This window comes from Myxocyprinus asiaticus, chromosome 35 (genome assembly GCF_019703515.2).
Source record: "Myxocyprinus asiaticus isolate MX2 ecotype Aquarium Trade chromosome 35, UBuf_Myxa_2, whole genome shotgun sequence".
Classification (NCBI taxonomy): domain Eukaryota; kingdom Metazoa; phylum Chordata; class Actinopteri; order Cypriniformes; family Catostomidae; genus Myxocyprinus; species Myxocyprinus asiaticus.
In genome coordinates, this window is record NC_059378.1 from 8,518,104 (window position 1) to 8,540,426 (window position 22,323).

At 36.0% G+C, this 22,323-nt stretch overlaps 1 protein-coding gene across 3 annotated transcripts; it reads right to left on the reverse strand.

The window, feature by feature from the left end:
• Positions 1-175: 175 nt before the first annotated feature.
• On the reverse strand, positions 176-22,097 carry phf20a (PHD finger protein 20, a). Of its 3 annotated transcripts, none has more exons than XM_051673135.1 (17): positions 21,974-22,097; positions 18,617-18,717; positions 18,336-18,507; positions 17,355-17,439; positions 13,984-14,060; positions 13,362-13,881; positions 13,102-13,155; positions 12,867-13,025; positions 7,926-7,973; positions 7,367-7,810; positions 6,984-7,079; positions 5,451-5,632; positions 4,898-4,997; positions 4,544-4,748; positions 3,344-3,716; positions 3,006-3,144; positions 176-1,009 (listed from the first exon to the last, which is right to left on the reverse strand). In XM_051673135.1, the coding sequence occupies exons 2-17, from the start codon at positions 18,697-18,699 to the stop codon at positions 867-869; spliced, it is 2,880 nt and encodes a 959-aa protein (XP_051529095.1). In that variant the 5' UTR covers positions 18,700-18,717; positions 21,974-22,097; the 3' UTR covers positions 176-866. The 3 variants fall into 3 exon arrangements, with proteins under 3 accessions (XP_051529095.1, XP_051529094.1, XP_051529096.1); XM_051673134.1 differs by having other exon boundaries at positions 6,984-7,082; XM_051673136.1 differs by lacking the exons at positions 13,984-14,060; positions 18,336-18,507; positions 18,617-18,717; positions 21,974-22,097 and having other exon boundaries at positions 6,984-7,082; positions 17,355-17,416.
• Between the last annotated feature and the right edge of the window lie 226 nt (positions 22,098-22,323).

The following is a 22,323-nucleotide window of genomic DNA, read 5'->3' on the forward strand; positions in this document are numbered from 1 at the left end:
AACTGGAATTTATTCAAAATGCCTAATTGTTTAACAAAAAGACAGGTTCTTCAGTCTTTGATAATATACAGACCTGTATATATATATATATATAAAGATTTGATGGTTAACCCATAATTGACTACTGAGCATATCTGTTGAAAATGATATAAATTGTAGACTACATGAGGAGGATAATAAATACTTTATTAAACTGAATTCACAGTTGCTCAGGGATATGTAAAATATGACAGTATTCAGAAAAACACCTGAACAGTCTAAGCATAAGATCCATTCAATGCAATGGAGCACAGAGACAATTGTTTCAATGTGTACGTTTTACTTCAAACCCCATCCAGTTAAATAGAGATTAAGGGTCACTAGCCTTTTAGAGACCAATCCTTATTTTCACTATCCAAATAAGTTAAGTTTAGATATAACAGATACACAACACAATCTTAGTTCTAAAAATTACTGTAAAGAAAAAAAAACTGGTATGTACATGTTTGTGTACATACTAAGTGTAAAAATATTAAGACATTGGAGCATGCTATGCATTGTATAATCCTTTGTAAACTCCTTCAGCAAACATACTTATGCATTTTAATGACTTAACGTTTCCTTCGGTTAAACAGAAAGGATGAAAAGGACAGGATAACATTTGTTCTAAACAGGATAGGTGAGGTGATAAAGCTTCATAACTTTATTCCAAGTCTTTATTCCACATCCACAGTCAGAATCACAGACCCTGAAACCACCGGCAAATACAGATTTACATTGTTTACATTGTTCAGTCTGCTCCTTATGGTCTTTGGTTTGTGGCCTGGATCAGGAATGTATCAATGTGAGGTAGTCCTGTGATGACAGTAAAATGCTCTCTGGCGCTCTCATGTGGCACAAGCCAGAGCAATCTGCTGCACCTTGCCCAGTTCATTCAGCAGCTGTTTGATGCTATGCTTGAGTTCAGGCAGACGGTCCAGGGGCTCTGGAGGCTCCAACTCACCTGTGCAGTCCAGCCAGTTTTCAAGCACTGAAACACGAGGGAAAAAAATTACGAATAGAAACAGTATTGATTTATTGTCTCAAATGTACATAAAACAATCTTTTCATCTATCGCACAATAATAATAAAAAAAAATCACTACATGAAAAGTAGAGATAGACCGATAATCGGTTTGACCAATATTTTTAACTCAAAATTTAAACTTTTCCACTTCAACGGTTCTTCAAAAATACCAGGTTTACCTATAAAGTTGGACAAAGAAACCTTTACATTTTAAATATTAAGTGTAGAGCTTTTAACAAGTGTATATTGCAACTAAAACTAGTCAATTAATTTATTTTAAAAAGCAGTTCACCAGAGGTTAGTGATAAATGATTAAGATGTTAATGTGCCTAAAAGCACATATAGCTGCAAGCAGCAATTAACAGGGTTAAAGCATTTAAGGGCTTTTAAGTTAATATGTAAAATATATTAAGTATTAATAAGAGAGTTAGTTTGCACCTAAAATAAAGATAAACTGCCGTCATTTTCAGAAACATCGGGTTTAAGTCCATAGAGATATGGCATTTTTTAACATCCCTGACCATTATAGCACATACTGTCCGATCTCCACCAAAATTGGCACGCTTCTTCAGAATCACATGTTGCTTATATTTTATATATTTTATGAATTTTATGATTTGTCATTTAGGAGTTACAGGCTTTTGGGTAAACTAGGCCATGCCCACATTTTTAAATTATCCTGTTATAGCCAAGCCTTTTTGTTTTATAATTATTGATCTAGGCTGTCTAAGGATTCTTCCTGTATAGGTTTTGTTTTCATTGAATGAAAAACCAAGGACTAGTTTGTAAAAGTAAGTTTTTCAAATAACCTAAAATATTTAGCAAACAATTTAATTGACACCAATGGTTATTGAGGCAAAGTTGTTCAGAAAGAGGAGATCTATCATATGATATGAATAACCGGTGTCTGTGTGAAACACTGCAGAATATACAACCATATACATGGTTGCAAAACGCGACAGTGCCTTCCGGTGGCCAATTTTTTATTTTATTTTTTATTTTGCACAGACCAAGAGTCAAATAAGCCCACCATGTTTCTTTCCGATAAGATTTTGTTAACCTTATCTAGTAGCTGCTGTAATTTGATTGGTCAATGGCGGCCATGTTTTTCAAGATATGTTACTGTCCTCAATGACATTGATGGGACTTTGGATAAAGATACTGCATGCAAAATTTCAAGTCGATCATACAAAGGGTTCCATAGTTGGAGCAATTTTTAGGTTTGTCATTTATATAGCGCCACCAAGTGGCAGAGGCGCACAAAATGTTTCATGTGTCCATAAGTGTCCCAAATTTGATGAAATTTAAGTGGCCACACCCAATTCTTTTGTTTTGCATACCCTTACAAAGATGAATCGAAATTTCAAATTCTTTTTGATAATTATTGATACTGGGACTCCAGACAATCTTTCTGCACTGGTTTGGTTCCAATCGGGAGAATGGATTATTTTGGAAAAAATAGGTTTAGTTTAAAATCCAATATGGAGGAAAAGTTTTCATGATGCAAATGAAATCGGAGATATATATTTTGTTTGTTTTAAACCAAGAAATCCAATTTTATAAGACACATGATTCATTGAGTTATGGCCCAAAATGCTTTTGCCTTAGTTATAGTGCCCTGGTCAATCCCCCATTGGCCAATCGAGGTGAGTCCATGCACCTGAGTAGTGAGCAATAGTACTACTATCCCACAAAGTTTCATGTCTCTAGGCCTTACAGTTTGGCCTTTACGATCGGTTTTAGCGGAGACTAATAATAAAAGTGAAACCCTACAATTACAATAGGGTTTCAGCACTTTGTGCTTGAACCCCTAATTAAAAAAAATTTGGTTATTGGACACTTAAATGCAAAAATATCCAGTATCATATGGGTCATTAAAAACTAGTATCGGTCTATCTCTAATGAAAATGTGCAAGACATCAATCCAGCCCCACGAATGTTTCTGAAACCATTTGCTGTACCATCAAGCTCCCTTTCAATGAAGTCCATTCTGTGAATGACGTCTTCCTGTACTGTCTCAATATGCTCCAGTAGGTTGATCCTCCACTGCTGCTGCTGAGCTCCGCCCTTAACCCCTCCTCCATCAGCACCTACCTCATGCTGAGTTTCCACAACATAAAGCAGTCATAGTCAACACTATTTAATTTTTATAACCTTACAGTATGTACTTTGAGTTGCTGTTCACTGATAATCTTCCCCTCTAAGTAAATTATGACAAAATATTTGGGTGAACTATTCCTGTAATAATTTCTGTCCACAGTATAATCAGACCTTTGGATTTGACTGTGAAAATTCTCACCTTGCTGTGGTTGGACAGCTGAGTATTAAATGTCTTCAGTAGTGCTGGTTGAATCTCTCCATTATTGTGTTGTCCATTCTTCAGCAGTCTCTCAGTGTTGTGCAATCTGTCTTCAAGCTCTGTGCCGACTTGTGTCTTCAGTATCAGATTTGGCTCCAGTACCTGGTGCAATGCAAGTGGCTTTTGGTAACAGTGCTCACTGCTAATGTAGTCCTGGAAGGATGAAGGTAAAGGCTCTTTACATAGAGCAGCTTCTGAGGGTGCCAAAGAAGAAACTGTTTTTGCATCTAAGAGAGCAGTGCTTTTCATTCTGGATCTCTCGGCCAATTTCCAAGGCTGGCGCCACATCTTGAGGTCTGGATGAGCCTGGCTCCTGTGTAATATTAACCAATGGTGTAAAAAAAAAAAATTAACCAACTTTAACAAATTAACCAAAACAAGACTGCAAAAGGCATAAATCGGGGTTCCCAACTCCCAGTCTTTTTGATCTATATTTCTATGACTTTTTCAGCCATTTGCGATGAGGCTATTTTCAAAAATAATTTAGATTTAGACCAATTCGCTAATGAATCACACTATAAAATGATTCTCTCACATCACTATAGCCTGCGAGCAAGTTTTAGGGGCAGTTCACACCGAATGTGTTTTTCCATTAGTCTGCGCTGTTTTAACTGTTTTTCTATGTGAACATTGACAGTTGCGCCATGTCTCGCTGCTTTTTCAGCATCTCGTGCAGGAATGCCACATTTAGACACTGTGTCAGGTTAAAAAGAATGAAAACGTAAAAAAAAAAAAAAAGCACCTCTCGACACATCTTCGTTCTGCTTTAGTTGTTGCACTGTCTAGATTTTTTTGCCGCAAGAATGCATACGGTCTGAACGGCCCCTCACTCTACACAAGAACAATATCTAGCTGATGAGATATTTTTAGAGCAGAGGAAAACTAGAAAAAATCTACACTCTCTATAGACATTTCTATGACTTTTCCAGTTTTGGAAATCACAATTTTGAAATGATATTTTCCTGATATTTCCAGTTTTTCAGTGAGCGTGCGAACCCTGATAAATGTACATTTTTAAGAAAGAACAAACTTTTAGATTTCCTTCAGCAATCATAGACATTTACTTTTTTGTGTGGCTTTTCAAATAACATATTTAATGTGTCTTACAGAGTCAAACAGAGATAAAGTAGCATCACTCACTGTAGGACACTGATTTTGAGCTGTAGGCCATTGAGCACTTCCACCACATGCTGAACGTCCCCTAATAGCTGATGAGTGGTTGCAATCTTCTTGCCGTTCTGATGAGAGTAGTTCTTCAGGAAAGAGAGGCCATACATATGACCACTGCTAAGCCAGTCCCTGTCATACCAGTATCGCAGACTTGACCTCTGACCTCTGACCTGTCCTGGATACACAGAAACACACAGGTGAGCTGCATTTAACGGCACTGAACTGAATCTACTCAATGTGCTCCAATAGACAGTCCATACAGCTTGGGGTTCCCTAAAGAAATCAGCATTGGAACTAGCATACAAAACATGCATCATTTCCAACCTGGAGAATCGCGGCAAAGAAAGCAAGCATATCTTTCTGGAATGTTCTCTTCAAGGAGGCCCATACAGGTTCCATGTTGCCAGTACTGACACTCTTCACACTGTGGTGCAGAATAAATACTCTACTATAATACATCTCCATTTCTAAACATTATCTTAGTTAAAGCTGATGTGTGCAGTTTTTTCGATGATACAATTCTTTAGTGCATCCTAGCTTAATATACAGAGTTAACTATAAGTAAGCTTTTTGTAGGTTGATTTCACTTAGAAGTGTAACACTGTGGCGCTATCAAAACATTCCTCTGTTTGTTTGAGCGGCCTGTCCCGCCTGATGCAGAAACCAGTGGTGTTAGTTTGGGGTGGGGCTGTGTGTTTGTACAACCAATGCAAGATGGGGAGTTTTCTGGAATCTGTTTGAAAATAGTCAATATATTTGCAATTCCATTTCTGAAATTACACACTTCAGCTTTAATAATGAAAATTTCACTGCTGAATCTACTACACACAGTAATTCATACCTAATACTTACTTGTACAGGTTAACTTAATGCTCACCTGTAACATGAAGTCAATTTCCTCTTCCACTTCACACACACAGCGGACAATTTCCCCACTTCCTGTAGTCGAGGCAACTGAGCTACAGCTGAGAGGTGAGGGGCCAATGTCCAGGTCCGCCCCTATTTCATCTTCACTCCACCCAAAGCTGTCAGAGGACCAATCAGAAATGCTGTCCTCATCTAGTAACAGTTGATAAACATGACAGTGAGTTATGTCCATATTTTAAACTGAAATAAAAAACGGCACTGATTCATTAACTTAAGATCAAGGTTTAATTGCTCTAATCTATATATTAGTGTTTTAATAATCATTTATATAAACTAAACAAACACATTAAGATATAAATGAAAAAATTATTTAATTTAAAGGAATATTCCAGGTTCAATACAAGTTAAGCTTAGTCGACAGCATTTCTGGCATAATATTGATTACCACAAAAAAAAAATATTTGGACTTGTCCCTCCTTTTTGTTAAAAAAATGCAAAAAACTAGGTTACAGTGAGATACTTACAATGGAAGTGAATGGGCCAATTTTAGGAGGCTTTAAAAAGACATGTGCTTGTAATTCTTCTGTTAAAACTGATGTTATTTGAGCTTTAAAGCTGTCAAAATCTTTGTTTTTTCGGTCATTTTAGGGTTGTAATGTTTACAGCATTATGTCATCATGCCATCAGAGTTGTAAAATTGGATATAGCTTTACCCTGAAAGCTAATTTAATCACACTAAAATCACGTTAACATGCATATTGTTTACGTCTTATGACTATATTTTTGAAACGGATTGGCCCCATTCACTTCCATTGTAAGTGCCCCACTGTAACACAGATTTTTGCTTTTTTTAAAGAAAAGGAAGGACAAGTAAATTTTTGTGGTATGCCAACATTATGCCACAGATGCTGTTGATTGAGCTCAACTTGTATTGAACTCAGAATACTTCTTTAAAGCACTGTTGAATTTACTAAAAGACAGTTAAAAAATATTAGAAAGGAGAAGAACAGCAAATGCCACCCAAAAATGTTTTTAGAAAATGTATAATAAAAGGCATAATTTGTAGAGTGCATAGCGTGTGACTGACAATAACTAAAAATAATTATTATATTATAATTAATATAACTGAATTTTTATAAAAAAAAATTATTGTACCTAATTGTTTCAGTGATGCTCACTGTAAAGCAACCTTGATCTTGGGAAAGGCTCTAAATAAATACAACTTCAAAAATAAAAAATTCTGTCATCATTTAGCTTCATGTTGTTGATGTTTTTTCTTATGTGGACATTTTGTTTTCTTTCAATATTTATTAAAACATTTATTGTTGTGTTCTGCATTAGAAAGAAAGTCATGCTGGTTTAGAATGACATGAGAGGGAGTAAATGACAGAATTTTCTGTTTTGGGTGAACTATTCCTTTAAGCACAGAAATAAAGATTTGTCACTTCGAATAAGGTCAGGCAAATTAAAAAAAAATATGTTTCTGAAACAATGCTCCATGAACAGATTGCCTTGAGGGTAAATAAACGCTTCTTGTTTTCACCTGATGTGGTCTTTCTCATCTTTTTCTTGCTCTTCAACTTGATACGCAAGAGATCTCTTGACATCTTCTCTTTCAGCCTGTCATGTTCCTTCACACCTGCTGCCAGATGAAAAAATGAAGAGGCGTCTTATGTACTGAAGCCTACACCTATTGAATAATGAGGAATAACACCAAATGTCCCACATGCTTTCCGATTTAATTTTGTGGGTAAAATAAAGTATAGCCTTGGTGTTTAACTAGAGGGAAAGGAAGACAAATGTCTTTGTTGAGTTTCAGAATGTTGTTACAAAATGTAAGTTGTTATTCACTCTCAAATCACTCCCAACGGCAGCATCCAACTCAAAAAAACATAATCCAATAAGAAAACACTGCATCAGCCATACCCATTTCCAAAACTCTCCTCTCCCTTCCCTTGTTGAAGCCTCTCTGTATGTTACCATCTGGCTCTCTGGTCTTCTTCTTCAGCAAAGGCCACTGCAGGTAATTTTGTGCACTGACGACCGGCGGAGCTGCAGAGCATCTCTTCACGGTCATCTGTGCACCAGCCTTGAACTCACGTAGTGAAGACAACGCAATGCACCTCCTCTTACAACCATCCTGATTAATAAGTGCTGCCTGTTTGTCCATTGCACTGGTCTTCTTGCCTTCATTCATGCAGAGATCCTCATCTATCGCACGATCATCTCCATGGTAGTACTTCATATGATAGTGCAGGAGTTTTGCTTTACGGAATGACTTTTTACAGCCAGAGGCACTGCACTTATATGGATTATGGTCCAAGTTGATTGCGACCACAGATGGTGGCTGGTTTCTAATGACTCTGTACACTGAAATAAGTAGATGTAGTGCTTTCTGTAAATATTCATTATACAGTCATCATCACTAATTCAAAATCATTTAGATGAATCATGATTCTTTGAGTTTGATTAGATCATTACTCACATGGCTCTCTGCTGAATCGGTTTGGATTGCGGAAAGCTTGTTTTCTGACTGTCATAATGAAAAAAAAAAATCCCATAATTGATGTTGAAAGTAACATCTCATGTAGCAGGATTCACCAATAATGACTGTTCCAACATTTTTTGATCGAATGATCAATGATCGAATTATTTGCAAATATCAATAATCAAATGAGTTTTGAATATCAAAATATCAAATGAATTCATCAATATTTACTGAGAAAGTGCCCCAAAATAATAATTAAATATTAATAAAACATAATAATATACTATATATATATATATTTATTCAGATAAAAATGTATTGCATTATTGTGAGTGTAAAGCACTGATTAGACAATACAAAGTTTCTTTACAGGTAAATAAATTAAACATACATTAAGCCTATAGTCGACAGCAATCTATTTTGCAACGAAGTTCGTTAATCTGTCCTGTTTTCACTGGACACGTTTTTGCTTTCCGTCTGGACTATTTTTAATTGTCGTCTATGCACATATGTGTCAGACGGATGCTTTTGGGGCATCTCACTGGTTTTCAGCATCACCAGAAAACGGCTTAAGACAAAACTTTTTGTGAGAACTTGTTCATACACAAAAAAATAATAATAATAAATATAGCTGCAAGCAGCAATACCGGGGTCAAGCCAATTATCAGCAGCATGAGCAGCGAAAGAAGCGTGACACATTTTAAGTTAGAATTCTGATGAATGCTGTAGGAGTTAAAGATAAAAAAAAAAAAACATCTATGGCCATGTTTCTCAGGATACTCTACTGTTCTATTTGCGTGTACTAGTTGCACATTAAAATCTCTATCATCAGAACAAAAGTGCTTGCTCTTTTGGCTATTAGTACATTGATAAAGAACGTTTACTCAAGGTTGTGCAGAGGGTGTTATGCGCAACATTGAGTGAATTTAGACAATTACATTCAGAACTGCTATTTTTTCAAATATTTTTTTTGATTCTGTAATTATTATCTTTTATTTATTGATAAGTGTTCTTGTTTTACTACAGCTAATGTTTTTGCCTTTGAACACAATTGTTTTTGTCTCTTCTCATTATTTTTTGTATTTTGTGACAGTGATGCTGATTTCAATACATAATTTAAACAAAAATGTATGTTTTGATTATTTCCATGACACCAACTTAATTGAAAACAATTTGTCTAATTGATTGAAATTTTTCAAGCAAGCACATTTAGCCATTGTTTACTACAGGGCATCCAGAATTTACAATGACCCCCCAGGTCAAGGTCCTAAAATATTTTCATTTTACTAAGCAAATGCAACAGCCTTAATTCGTCTTTGGTATTTATTTATTTTATTTTTTTTGTATAAATGTGGTACTTTCAAATCTGTTTGTGAAACAATTCTAAACAACAAAAATCTAATGCTAATATTTTCAGTCATGGTCTGCAAATAATCAGCAGATTTCAATTTCATGTTGATTGGACAAATGTTATAGGAGTAACAGCAACAACAAAACATTTACATAAAATCAAATCATGGCCAACCATGGTATCATTGTTCTCTGCATGACCCACACAATCTAATAAGTCCAGTCTCACAAAAATGCAAACATACAGCCTCAAGTCCATTATGGTGTGCTCAATGGCTGCCATGTTTCTCAATATATGCAACTGTCCTCATGATCAATGATGGCAACTCCCACAAAGACACTGAATGCAAAGACATTGCATGCAAATTTTGAAATTAATCGGACCAATGTTTCTATATTCAGAGCTACTTTCATATTGTTCCCTGTTATAGCGCCACCAAATGGCCAAACCCCACAACTTTTTCTGTGTGTTCTCAGGTTGAGCCCTTATACAAGTGTGTCATGTTTGGTGAAAATATCTCATTTCACTTAAGAATTATATAAATTTACGTAAAAGCAGAGACCACTTTTAAAATTTATCGGCCTGTTTTTGGCATTTTATGAGCAAAATTTTGTCATGTTCTCTTTAAATTTTAGAAATGTATTAATGACGCTTCTTATTTTGGTGGTTTTGTTCCGATCGGACGAATGGCTTTGAAGCAATTAGCTAAAGTAGTTTCGGAACTATTTTCAAAGTGGCAACAGGCCATAAGGCGAACATTAGCAAATATGATATCATTGTGCTCGGCAAGTCCTCCCGAACTTAATGAGACCAGTCCTGTGAAAATAGACCAACGCCACTAAAAGTTATAAGCTCACCACTAGGTGGTGCCGGACCCAAACTTCTCAAGCACCTTCAGGGCATGTTCCTGATGATACATACAAAGTTTCGTAACGATACGCCAATGCGTTCATAAAATACAGCATTTTGCAACAAAATTCAAAATGGCCGACGCCCAAAATGGCCGGCATGAGAAAATTGGGTATCGTTTGACTCGGAATGTTTCACTGAATCTAAAGAGACCAGTTTTATTTTTATTTTTTCAGTTTATTTCATTTTTGGCCACAGCGTTCAAGAGTTATAAGCCAAAATATCTGTTTTTGCTATCTCCTGACCAGTAGGGGGCAGTGTGGCGAAACGCTGCAGGTGACCTCAAGACTTGATGGCGATGACATATACCAAGTTTTGTCACAATCCGTCAAAGTGTTGTGGAGATACAGCATGAAGTCCATTTTGGCATGCTCGCAGTCAACTTCGTGAAGCCATTTCTCAGGAATGGTTTCAAACATCGAAAAAAAGTGAGAAATTTTGTGTAGCTCTCTCACTATCACTTTAAAAAAAATTTTGGAAATCAGACAAAAATTGTAGGAGAAGCAGTTTCCTTGGCAGAAAATCTAGTCGGGCGGAAATCGAAACCAATGTATGCATTCGATTCGACGTGAGCTCAGGAATCAGGGGGGAAATAATTTAGTCTCTAGGACTTACAGTTCAAAAGTTATTAGCGTAAACATGAGTGAAACTTTGACCTGTTGGTGGCGCTAAAGGGTTTGAGTTACAGACTCCAAATTTGCTGTGGTATCAGTTCAGACTGTCCTCTAGCTGTGTGCAAAATTACCTTTTCTGCAAATGGTTCTATGGGCTGCCATAGACTCCCATGGCAGAATAATAATAATAAGAACACTAACGATTACAATAGCGGTCTTTGTCCTTTCAGGGCTTGACCCCTAATAATAATACAAATTCTTGTTGTACTCTAATCTCCGTCTTGGCTAGTACTTTTCTGATGCCATTGATACTTTGTAATGCAGCACTTTTCGTGTTACTGTCTCGTTAAGATGAATCACTTATGTTGTATCCTTTCTCATTTTGTAAGTCGCTTTGGATAAAAGCGTCTGCTAAATAAACAAACATAAGTGTATCATAAACGCCACGTTTTTTAGGATGCTGTGTTAAGCTAGAAGTAGTTGAAACTTTGAAAATCATGTCTCGAGATCCCTATAATCAGTTATGCATCGTCCAGCTGTCAAGAACATGTCCTGTGTGACTGGCTCTCATTCTGTGGCTGTGCTGCTTATGAGGTTTGTTGAGGCACGCTGACTGCCCCCTCCTGAAGCGGCTTATAAAAACACAAAATTACATGTATTTCAAGCTTGAATTGCTTAGATGTTAGGAAAATAAGGGGTGTTAATCGGATTAATTACATGGTGTGCCGATGAATTAATCGAATTAATCGCATATATAAATATTTGCTGAGAAAGCCCTTCAAATAACAATAATCCAATATATAATGATGAAATAATTATTAATAGTTTTATTTAAATAATTACAAATAATATATATATATATATATATATATATATATATATATATATATATATATATATATAATGAAAAATAATATTCAGATAATTAAAATGCATTACATTATTTTCTGGCAGAGGAGTTAAGCATTAATAAGACAATACAAAAAGTGACTTTAGAATACAATGTATTGTTTATTTGCATATTATTGAACATAAGCCAATCATTGGCCTACAGTTCATAGCAATCCATTTTGCAATTGAATTTGTCAATCAGTCCAAGATTTATTATTTCTAAAGACGCATTATTGTACACCAGCATCAGACGGATGCTTTTGGAGCATCTCACTTTGGTTGCGTCGCGTTATAAATATACCATTTTTAGGTCGCTGTGTCAAGTTAAACGTACTTTAATACTAAAAAAAACATCCTGACATCCCGAAGTTCGGATTTGCACTCCATCAAGCTGCGTTTTGAATGCAAGAACGTGTCCTCGTGTTGTGCTGTCTGCTGAAGGGTTGGTTTGTTCTCTATATAAACTGCGCATTGCCTATACAGCTGAAGTTTCGCTTACTGCCCCCTGGAGAAAACAGGTGGTACTTCAAGTTTGAATTGTTCAGTAATCTTCCTTATAATGATCCAGGGACATGACTATGTTAATTTTTTTAACGCATCAGTTTTTATATAATTAATCGCACTGAATTAACGTGTTAAATCGACAGCCCTTAGGAAAATCTGTACTTTTATTACAGAATTTATGTACAGGTCAGGAGGCATAATTAATTGCGTTAATTTTTTAACACGTTATTTTTTCTATAATTAAATCACACTAAATTAATGCATTGAATCGACAGCTCTAATTTTTATAAAGATTGCTGGGCAGATTTTCATTTGTACATCAGGCACCAATCTTTTGAATCCATAGATTTAAACAATTAAACTTGAAAGTTTAAAAATGTCTCCAATAAGATCCTCGACGGACAGACTGATGTTCCATGTTGGCTTGTGAGCAAGTTTTAATCTCCACAAGCACTCACAAGGAGTAATAACTAGGCGATTAAAATATTTTAGAGCAGCGGAAAAACAGAAAAAGAATTATATTTTTTCATTTTTTCACTTATTTCCATGAATTTTTCAGGCCTTTAACAATTTTAAAATTCCCTATTTTCAGGTTTTCCATGACTATCTTTCTAAACATAGGTCTTTTGAGAGCATTCATGTGACTTAAAGAGACAGGTCGAATCTCACCTGTTTGCTTGGAGGTTTCTGATTGGCACTGAGCCTTAGGCATTTTTGTGCCATTAGACGGTTGTATCACAAGTAAAGGCGCAGACTCTGTTCCTTTTCCTTGTGGCCTCTGATTGGTTAGTGCAGGCGTGGGCTTGAAATCATTATGAAAACCTTTATCTGGAGAAAAGAGAGGAGCACATGTGTCATGTACCACTAAAGCCTTTTCTGAAAAAGAAAAAGAATATAGTCACACCTGAGTTTGAATCTGTTTTCTTCCTCTTTCGCGCCACTGAAAGTCTCCTCTTCCCTAGAGAAGATACAGTTATATTTTCCAGCTATCATGACAAACACATCACATGGCCAAGTCAAAACATTTATTTAAAAATGTAAAACATTTCTTGTAGGTTATTTCTTTAAGTTGCACTTGATCTTTAGTTGGGTTGTGTAAAGCACGTGCACAGAAATTAAAAGTAAATATATATATATACAGTATTTTTTAAACTTTGAATATACCTCTTATCCGCCGCCTCCGAGACTTTCTGTCACAAGGAAGAACTTGTCCTTTCATTTCCTCCTCCTTTTGTTCTACTTGAACCTCTGCTTCCTCTATCTCATTTCCCTTATCCCCCCCCTCGTTACACTTCACGCGCGAATCAATCACCATTGAGTCAGCCTCCGTTTTCACCATGGCCTCCGCATGTCCTGAGTCCTTCAGAAATAACTTACAGTAGTTGTGCTGCCTTATTTGATCCAAGACTCTCTCTCCATCCTCATTTTCTTTTGTTACACTCATATTTTCCACTTCACGGTGTTCCCTGTCCTTATGACCAGTGTTACCGCTTTGAATTCTTCTTTTCTTCTTTTCACCTTTTTCTCTATCTCCGTCAGAGACCTCACCCTCTTCTTCCTCCGGAACACGGTCAGCCTGTCCTACCATGTCTTTACCCCTGCCATTTATTTCCTGCAATTTCTTGTCCTTTTCTGTCTTTTTTACTTGTTTCTCACCATTTCTGTCAGTTAATTTCTTTCTTCTCTATATGGAAAGAAATAGAGAATGAATAAAAGGAGAGACTGAAATAGGAACTTCAATAGAATACAAAATGAGCAGAACAGAAAAAGAAAATCTAAAAAGAACCTCTCTGGAGAAGGGCTTGACGTGTATTCCTTTGACTGTCTGGATGACACCATCAAAGAACTTAACGGTGTAGGACGCTGTGGGATAATTTTGTTTACAATTGAACACATTAGAATCACGTATATATAGGGTTGGGAACCGAGAACCGGTTCTTCTTTAGACAGAACACGCAGCACATTCATTGCATTCTGATTCGCGAACAAATGACTCTTATGAGTGGGTTCTTTTGAATCTGCAGTGCATGCAGTTTAGTCTGATTCCTGAAGGAATGACTCGGTTCTTTTGAACTTTTACAGCCCAAAACACACGGCGCTTCTGGTGTAGACCGATTCCTGAACAAATGACTCTTATGAGCCAGTTCTTTTAAGTGAATCAAAAACACTTACAGTGCATTCAGATAGTAATCAGACCCCTTAATTTTGTAAACATTATGTTATGTTGCAGCCTTATGCTAAAATGCTTTAAATTATTTAATTTTTTTTCACATCAATCTACACTCCATACCTCATAATGACAAATCAAAAAACAGATTTTTGATAACTTTGCAAATTTATTAAAAAGAAAAAAATGAAACATCACACTGAAGGGGGGGTCTGGGAAGCTCAGCGAGTACTGACGCTGACTATCACCCCTGGAGTCGTGAGTTCGAATCCAGGGTGTGCTGAGTGACTCCAGCCAGGTCTCCTAAGCAAACAAATTGGCCTGGTTGCTATGGAGGGTAGAGTCACATGGGTTCTCGCTCTCAGTGGGGCACGTGGTAAGTTGTGCGTGGATCGTGGAGAATAGCATGAGCCTCCACATGCGGGGTGTCTGCGGTGTCATGCACAGAAGCGGAGGCAACTGAGACTTGTCCTCCACCACCCAGATTGAGGTGAGTAACCGCGACACCATGAGGACCTACTAAGAAGTGGGTATTGGGCATTCCAAATTGGGAGAAAAGGGGATCAAAATATATATATTATATATTAAAAAATATATATATAATATATCACATTGACATAAGTATTCAGACCCTTTGTAATGACACTTGAAATTTAGCTCAGGTGCATCCCATTTCTCTTGATCATCTTTGAGATGTTTCTACACTTTGATTGGAGTTCACCTGTAGCAAATTCAATTGATTGGACATGATTTGGAAGGCACACACCTACCTATATAAGGTCTCACAGCTGAAAATGCATATCAGAGCAAAAACCAAGCCATGAGGTCAAAGGAGCTGCCTGCAGAGCTCAGAAACAGGATTGTGTCAAGGCACAGATCTGGGGAAGGCTACAAAAATATTTCAGCTGCATTAAAGGTTATCAAGAGCACAGTGACCTCCATAATTCTTAAATGGAAGAAGTTTGGAACAACCAGGACTCTTCCTAGAGTTGGGTGCCTGGCAAAACTGAGCAATCGGGGGAGAAGGGCTTTGGTAATAGAGGTGAACAAGAACCTGATGGTCACTCTAGTTGAGCTCCAGAGATCATGTGTGGAGATGGGAGGAACTTGCAGAGGGACAACCATCACTGCAACACTCCACCGATCTGGGCTTTATGGCAGAATAGCCAGACAGAAGCCTCTCCTCAGTGCAAGACACATAAAAAAGCACCTAAAGAACTCTCAGACTGTGAGAAACAAGATTCTCTGGTCTGATGAAACAAACATTGAACTATTTGGCCTCAATTCCAATCGTCATGTCTGGAGGAAACCAGGCACTGCTCATCACCTGTGCAGTACCATCCCAACGGTGAAGCATGGTGGTGGTATCATCATGCTGTCGGGTGTTTTTCAGCGGCAGGGACTGGGGGACTGGTCAGAGTTGAAAGCTGAACACAGAAAAATACAGAGATATCCTTAATGAAAACCTGTTCCAGAGTGCTCAGGACCTCAGACTGGTCTGAAGGTTCACCTTCCAATAGTACAATGACCCTAAGCACACAGCGAAGACAACGCAAGAGTGGCTTAGGGACAACTCTGTGAATGTCCTTGAGTGGCCCAGCCAGAGCCTGGACTTGAACCCAATCAAACATCTCTGGAGAGACCTGAAAATGGCTGTCCACCGACGGTCCACATCCAACCTGACAGAGCTTGAGAGGATCTGCAGAGAAGAATGGCAGAAAATCCCCAAATCCAGGTGTGCAAAGCTTGTTGCATCATACCCAAAGACTTGAGGCTGTAATCGCTGCCAAAGGTGCTTCAACTAAGTACTGAGTGAAGAGTCTGAATACTTGTCAATGTGATATTTCAGTTTTTTATTTTTAATAAATTTGCAAAGTTATCAAAAATCAGTTTTTTGCTTTGTCATTATGGGGTATGGATTGTAGATTGATGTGAAAAAATAAATAAATATTGAAAGCATTTTAGCATAAGGCTGCAACATAACAATATGTGAAAAAATTATGAAGGGGTCTGAATTCTTTCTGAATGCACTGTATACATCAGTCAGAGCGGTTACTGAATTTATCTTATACTGATGCGCAAGTTATGAATGTCAAACTCAAAATGAAATAATAACTTGTTGAAGTCTCACAAGCATAAAGTACAACATTAGGCTACATAACTTATGTAGGTCTAAACTGTCTCTGGAACTTTTGTGGTGTTTATTTAATGTTGTACTTCAGATAATAGCAATACATATAATAAATGTTATCACATTTCTTGTTTGTTTAGAGTTTTTTGTATTTTTCTTTACATTGGTTAGAATAAACTATTGGATTGCATTTATGCCTCTAAAAAGTATGCAAACATGCCTTTTACAAGAATTGGTAACACTTTACAATAATGTTCCATTCGTTAACATTAGTTAATGCATTAGGTATCATGAACTAACAATGAACAATTTATTTTTTACAGTATTTATTAATCTTTGTTAATGTTAGTTAATAAAAATAATTTCTTTCATTGTTAGTTCATGTTAGTTCATAGTGCATTATCTAATGTTAATATGAACAACTTTTGATTTTAAAAATGCATTATTTGTTGAAATGAACATTAACAAAGATTAATAAATGTTGCAAAAGTATTGTTCATTGTTAGTTCATGTTAACAAATTTTGTTATCTAACACTAACAAACGGAATCTTATTGTAAAGTGTTACCCAAGAATCTTATACAATTTATTACCGATTTGTTATATCTGCTCTGTAGAAATCTGAAATGATCTCATCATTTGGCAGCAGGCTGTTGAGGGCAGTAAATGCAATAATTGTTGAATTTCTTATTTTAAAAATACTTCCACGGAAGTACTGAAAGAATCGCTAAGAGGAATCGGAACCGGAATCATTTAATTCCTTACGATTCTCATCCCTTCTTACGAAACATAACATTTGAAGACCTCAAAAATCTGTACACTTTTGTTTCATTCAGTGCATCAAAACATCAACACCTTACCATCTTTATTCACAGCCAAGACTTTTGCGGGATAAAACCTGCAGTCGGACCAACTGGCAAGAACTTTGTCATTCACATGAAATCCCTGAAAAAATGTGTACAACAAAAACAGAACTCATTTTACTGCCAGCCAACACCTCTGAATGAGCTATGGTTGACTGCCAGCTGAACTAGTATCTCTAAAGCATTTCAGTGTAGAATGGCTAATGTCGGCTTATTTGTTTTTGTGATCCACACAGTTATAATCAGGGCAATGACAACAGGACTGATGCAGCATCACTTTCACATCCACATCATAGTGTATAGGTTTATATGTACAGAGTGACACTGATCCTAGACTATCTTTCATATTCTAGGATTTTTAAAGGAATATTCCGGGTTCAATACAAGTTAAGCTCAATCAGCAGTGTGTGGGGCATAATGCTGAGTTACCACAAAAATGTATTTTGACTCCTCCCTCCTTTTCTTTGAAAAAAAGCAAAAATCTGGGTTATTTACTGAGGCACTTACAATGTAAGTTAATGGAGCAAATCTGTAAATGTTAAAAAACTCACTTTTTCAAAAGTATAGCTACAAGACTGCGTGTTAACATGATTTTAGTGTGATAAAACCACTTACTAACCTTTTTTGTGTAAAGATATAGCCAATTTCACAACTTCGTTGCCATGACAATGTAATGTCAACAAACCCCAAAACGACTGTAAAAATTACGATTTAAACAAATTTATAGAGTTTTAACAGAAGAATTAATGCAGGTACTTTCATAAAATTATAAGCTTCAAATTTCTGCCTTTAAATCCTCCAAAAATTGTCCCCATTCAAGAACCTCACTGTAACACTGTAAAAATTGTTTAAAGAAAACAAGGGACAAGTCAAAATAAATTTTTGTGTAAATCAACATTATGCCACAAATGCTGATGATTGAGCTCAACTTGTATTGAACCCAGAATATTCCTTTAAGGAGCGCAGTCTGTGACTCACGGGGATGAAGCCGTCTTCCTGCAGGCCCTCTCTCCGCAACTGAACCCTCTCCATTGGCCTCAGATAGGGACTGGTCCAGTCAAACCACTCATCATAGCGATGGCTCCACTGGCGATAGTGGACGAGAACCTTCTCATCCTCATAATCAATCTTCTCAATGTTAGCAGCGTACCTGGGAGCAAAAATCATCCATCGATAGATTGGCATAAAACAGAGAATGACTGACAGGCTAATAATAAGAAATAAAATTAAAAAAACATTAAAAATAAAAAGGCACTTGCCAATTCTTTTGACTGTCCCGTGCTTCAAGAGCAGCGCCCACCTCAAATATAATTCCTCGTCTGTTAGGAGGTGCTTTGTTCATAATGTCAGCTACTACCTTCTACAAAAGAGGAATATCACAATTTCATTAACTGGTCAGTAGCAATTACATTATATTTGTAATTATATATAATTCTCAATGCTGTTGTTACTCGCAGACAACAGGTTTAAGAGCATATATAGTCATCGCTACAAATGAGATATTAATAGTATCTTAGTCTTTCAAAGATCTTGAACTTTGGTTAAAAAAAAAAACACAACATATTGTTTACAATTCACAGTACACTCAAAATAAAACTTTTTACTTTACATGTTACATGGGCCTTCTGACATTTCACCTACATGCAAAGAATCCAGGTCATGAGTTTGGCATCATGCCACTAAACGCACTGTTTAAAACAGACTTAACTCAATTATCAATAACCTACTTAACTAAGCCTCTTATTGGAACGTAACCTTAATGTTTAAGTTTAGATTCAACATTTAGTTTAGACTGATGATGTGTTTTAAGCACCCGAAGTAGACTTCGATGCTATCTCCAGAGATCAACACTCAATAGAACAGATTTCTTTACCTGCTTGTTTTAGCTTTTGGAATAACACTGACTAGAGGTCAGTGGATTTTGTCGATAACAATAGGCCTAACTAAGGTGGTGGGAAAGGCAGATAACCGATTAATTAACCTATAGTTTTTAAAATCGATTTATAGAATGTTATAAAAATGTATTACTATGACAGACATAGAGGCCACAAGAGTCCATTGTTCAATCAAAATCCCCCCCAAAATCGGGGACTCTTATTTTGAAATGACAGAGACTTGGCCCCTGCCGCTATTACCCTGTAACCAAGCTGTTCTAATTGTAGTCTTCTTTAGCGCCGGCCACATAGTAAAACAGAGGAATAAAAATAATAATAAAAAAACGATTGGCAACTATCGGCATAGATATTGTTTTTCCAAAACGCCACACTCCATAGATAACAAATTAGCTTTATTAAGACCGTCAAGAGCAGAAACGGTTGTCAAAAACAACAGCAGAAAAAAGCGCCCCCTCAACTGACAACTGTTATGAGCAACATGCCATAAAAATGACATTATGCCTCAATAATTCACTGCAACTACAATACCATGAGAATGCGCAAAATGATTGACAGGCAGAAAGTGTCAATGGCTGCAGCCCGCAGACACATTTTTGTTTTCTGTTTACAGAGTCTAAAGCTGTCACAGAGACCGGTGAGATATCTCAGGACACTTATTTCATTAATATCTTTCAGGGAGTAGTAACATTTTTTGCATTCCTTTCCATGAAAAAAAAATCAGTAAAATCAGTAAATCCGATATATCGGTCTACCTCTACAGTTAACCATCTGTTTTGGGATTGTGTCAATTTTTAAGTGTTTTGGATATATATATATATATATATATATATATATATATATATATATATACCCTAACTTCTGTATTAGTCAAAAGCGGGGTTTTTTTTGTGTGCGTTTTTTATAATCTTTTAGACCGTTTTAATGCTAATTTTACAATTATAACGTTTCCTAGCAAATTATATTCACAAGAGAAATGTTTCAAAGAAAAAGCCTGCTTTTTATTTTGGTTGAGTCCTATTTAGCATACTCTTAAAAACTCAAAACATCCGATAGTAAGTAATACACTCTTATGGTGTGCTGTCCCTCTTGGAATCTTTTTTTTTTTTTTTTGTATAATTTATTATTTATTATTAAACAAATGGACACTATATCCAGGTTCAATCTACATTTATCAAAATAATATTAAATACATTTCACTAAAACAAAAAAGCTAAACAAAACATTTCTAGAATATGTAACAATATACATTACAAACAGTGTTGGGGAGTAACAGAATAACGTATTTAAAATACAAAATATAAGTAACTGTATTCCACTACAGTTACAATTTAAATAATTGGTAATTAGAATACAGTTACATTCAAAAAGTATTTTGATTACTGAAGAGATTACTTTGCATTTTATTGTCATTTGTTTCATTTAATATTTAGTCCTTTGAGATGGAAACATTTATACATATAAATGATGCGATCCAAAGTGCATTTGAACAGCGGTGAAAACACTTTCTTATAATGTGTTACATTCATACGAGCAGACAGAGAAGTAAGTTTGAAGTAAGTTTGGAGCAGAAGAAATAGAAATAAACCTTGTGTAAATTGTCAGCTTTATGCTAAGATAAAATGCTATTTCTAGTCATTTTACATGCACGTTACCAGACACGATCATATTTTTTTATCAAGAAAATTTACGTTGGATCATAATTTCTTTTTTTCTTGTAAGACCTTTCATATTAGGGCAAAAATCATATTCTTGGTAATTTGTGTATTGTTTTGTATTTCATAAGATATTTAGGTTTTTCAGAGAATGTATTTTTAACATGTGTATTTTGTCTTACTGTACTGGCAGAATTTTTATAGTCAAAACAAGTGAAAAAATCTACCAGTGCTGAAGAAGTAATCCAAAGTATTTAGAATATGTTACTGACCTTGAGTAATCTAACAGAATACATTACAAATTACATTTTACAGCATGTATTCTGTAATCTGTAGTGGAATACATTTCAAAAGTAACCCTCCCAACCCTGATTACAAAACCCTGTTAACCTATTTTATTATCTTTTATTAAAATATATTATCTAATACCTTTTATTCAACTCATTGTAACAGCGTGATTGAGTCCATCAAGTCCCTGACAATAACAAGAGACAATGGAGGGGCATGATTGTCTAACACTATATGGCTTTGTATTATTAGTTCACAGATTTTTTTTTTTCTGTCTGAAAACTGTCTTTAACCAAATGCAGACAGACTCCTTCACCTCAGACCATTTAAAGGTGTACATAATTATTATCCCGAAAGGCACGCCTCACTCTCAGGTCTTTTGTTAATCCTGAAAGCCACCTGATTTATAGTTGGCCCTTATTAGCTGGAAAACAGCATTGAGACATCTTAAAGGTCAGTTAGGCACCATCTATGAAGACACAAGCATGTTTCACCTTAATGTAAAACACGAACAAACATTAACTTCCTGATCCACACCCTCCAAGACAATAATGTCAAAGATATAGTAGTGGGCGAGTGAATTGCCACTCCCACAAATACATGGGTAAATCAAAATGTGCAAGCTACTAATGTACATTTGTTTAACATTTGATTCATTACCATAATAAATACGCATTTTCAAGTAAAATTGATTGTTTTCCAACACAGCATCTTTATGCATTGGTACTCTCAACAAAGTGTGACCAAAACAGTATTTCAAAATACTATAAATAACAGTTACCTTGCAATGATATCAGTCTCTTTAACTGTAAAAGCGCGCCGTGAATGTATTAAACCGTCTTTTAACTGTAACCACGCTGTGTGCGAGATGCACGCACTTAATATATTTGTGTTCAATACAGACGACCGGTGTGAACAACGCTGCAACTGCGCATGCGTCGCTGATTCAGCGCATAAAGACCTACAACGCCTAGCAGTAGCTTTCATGAGGTACATGCCTAAAGGACCAACAAACATTTACGTAAATATGTATAATAATTCTTAATAACATATTAATACATGTAAAATAAAGTATATCGTATAGTGCTTTCCCAAAACTCAAAAGTATTCTACCCTATTCCCCATTACTAA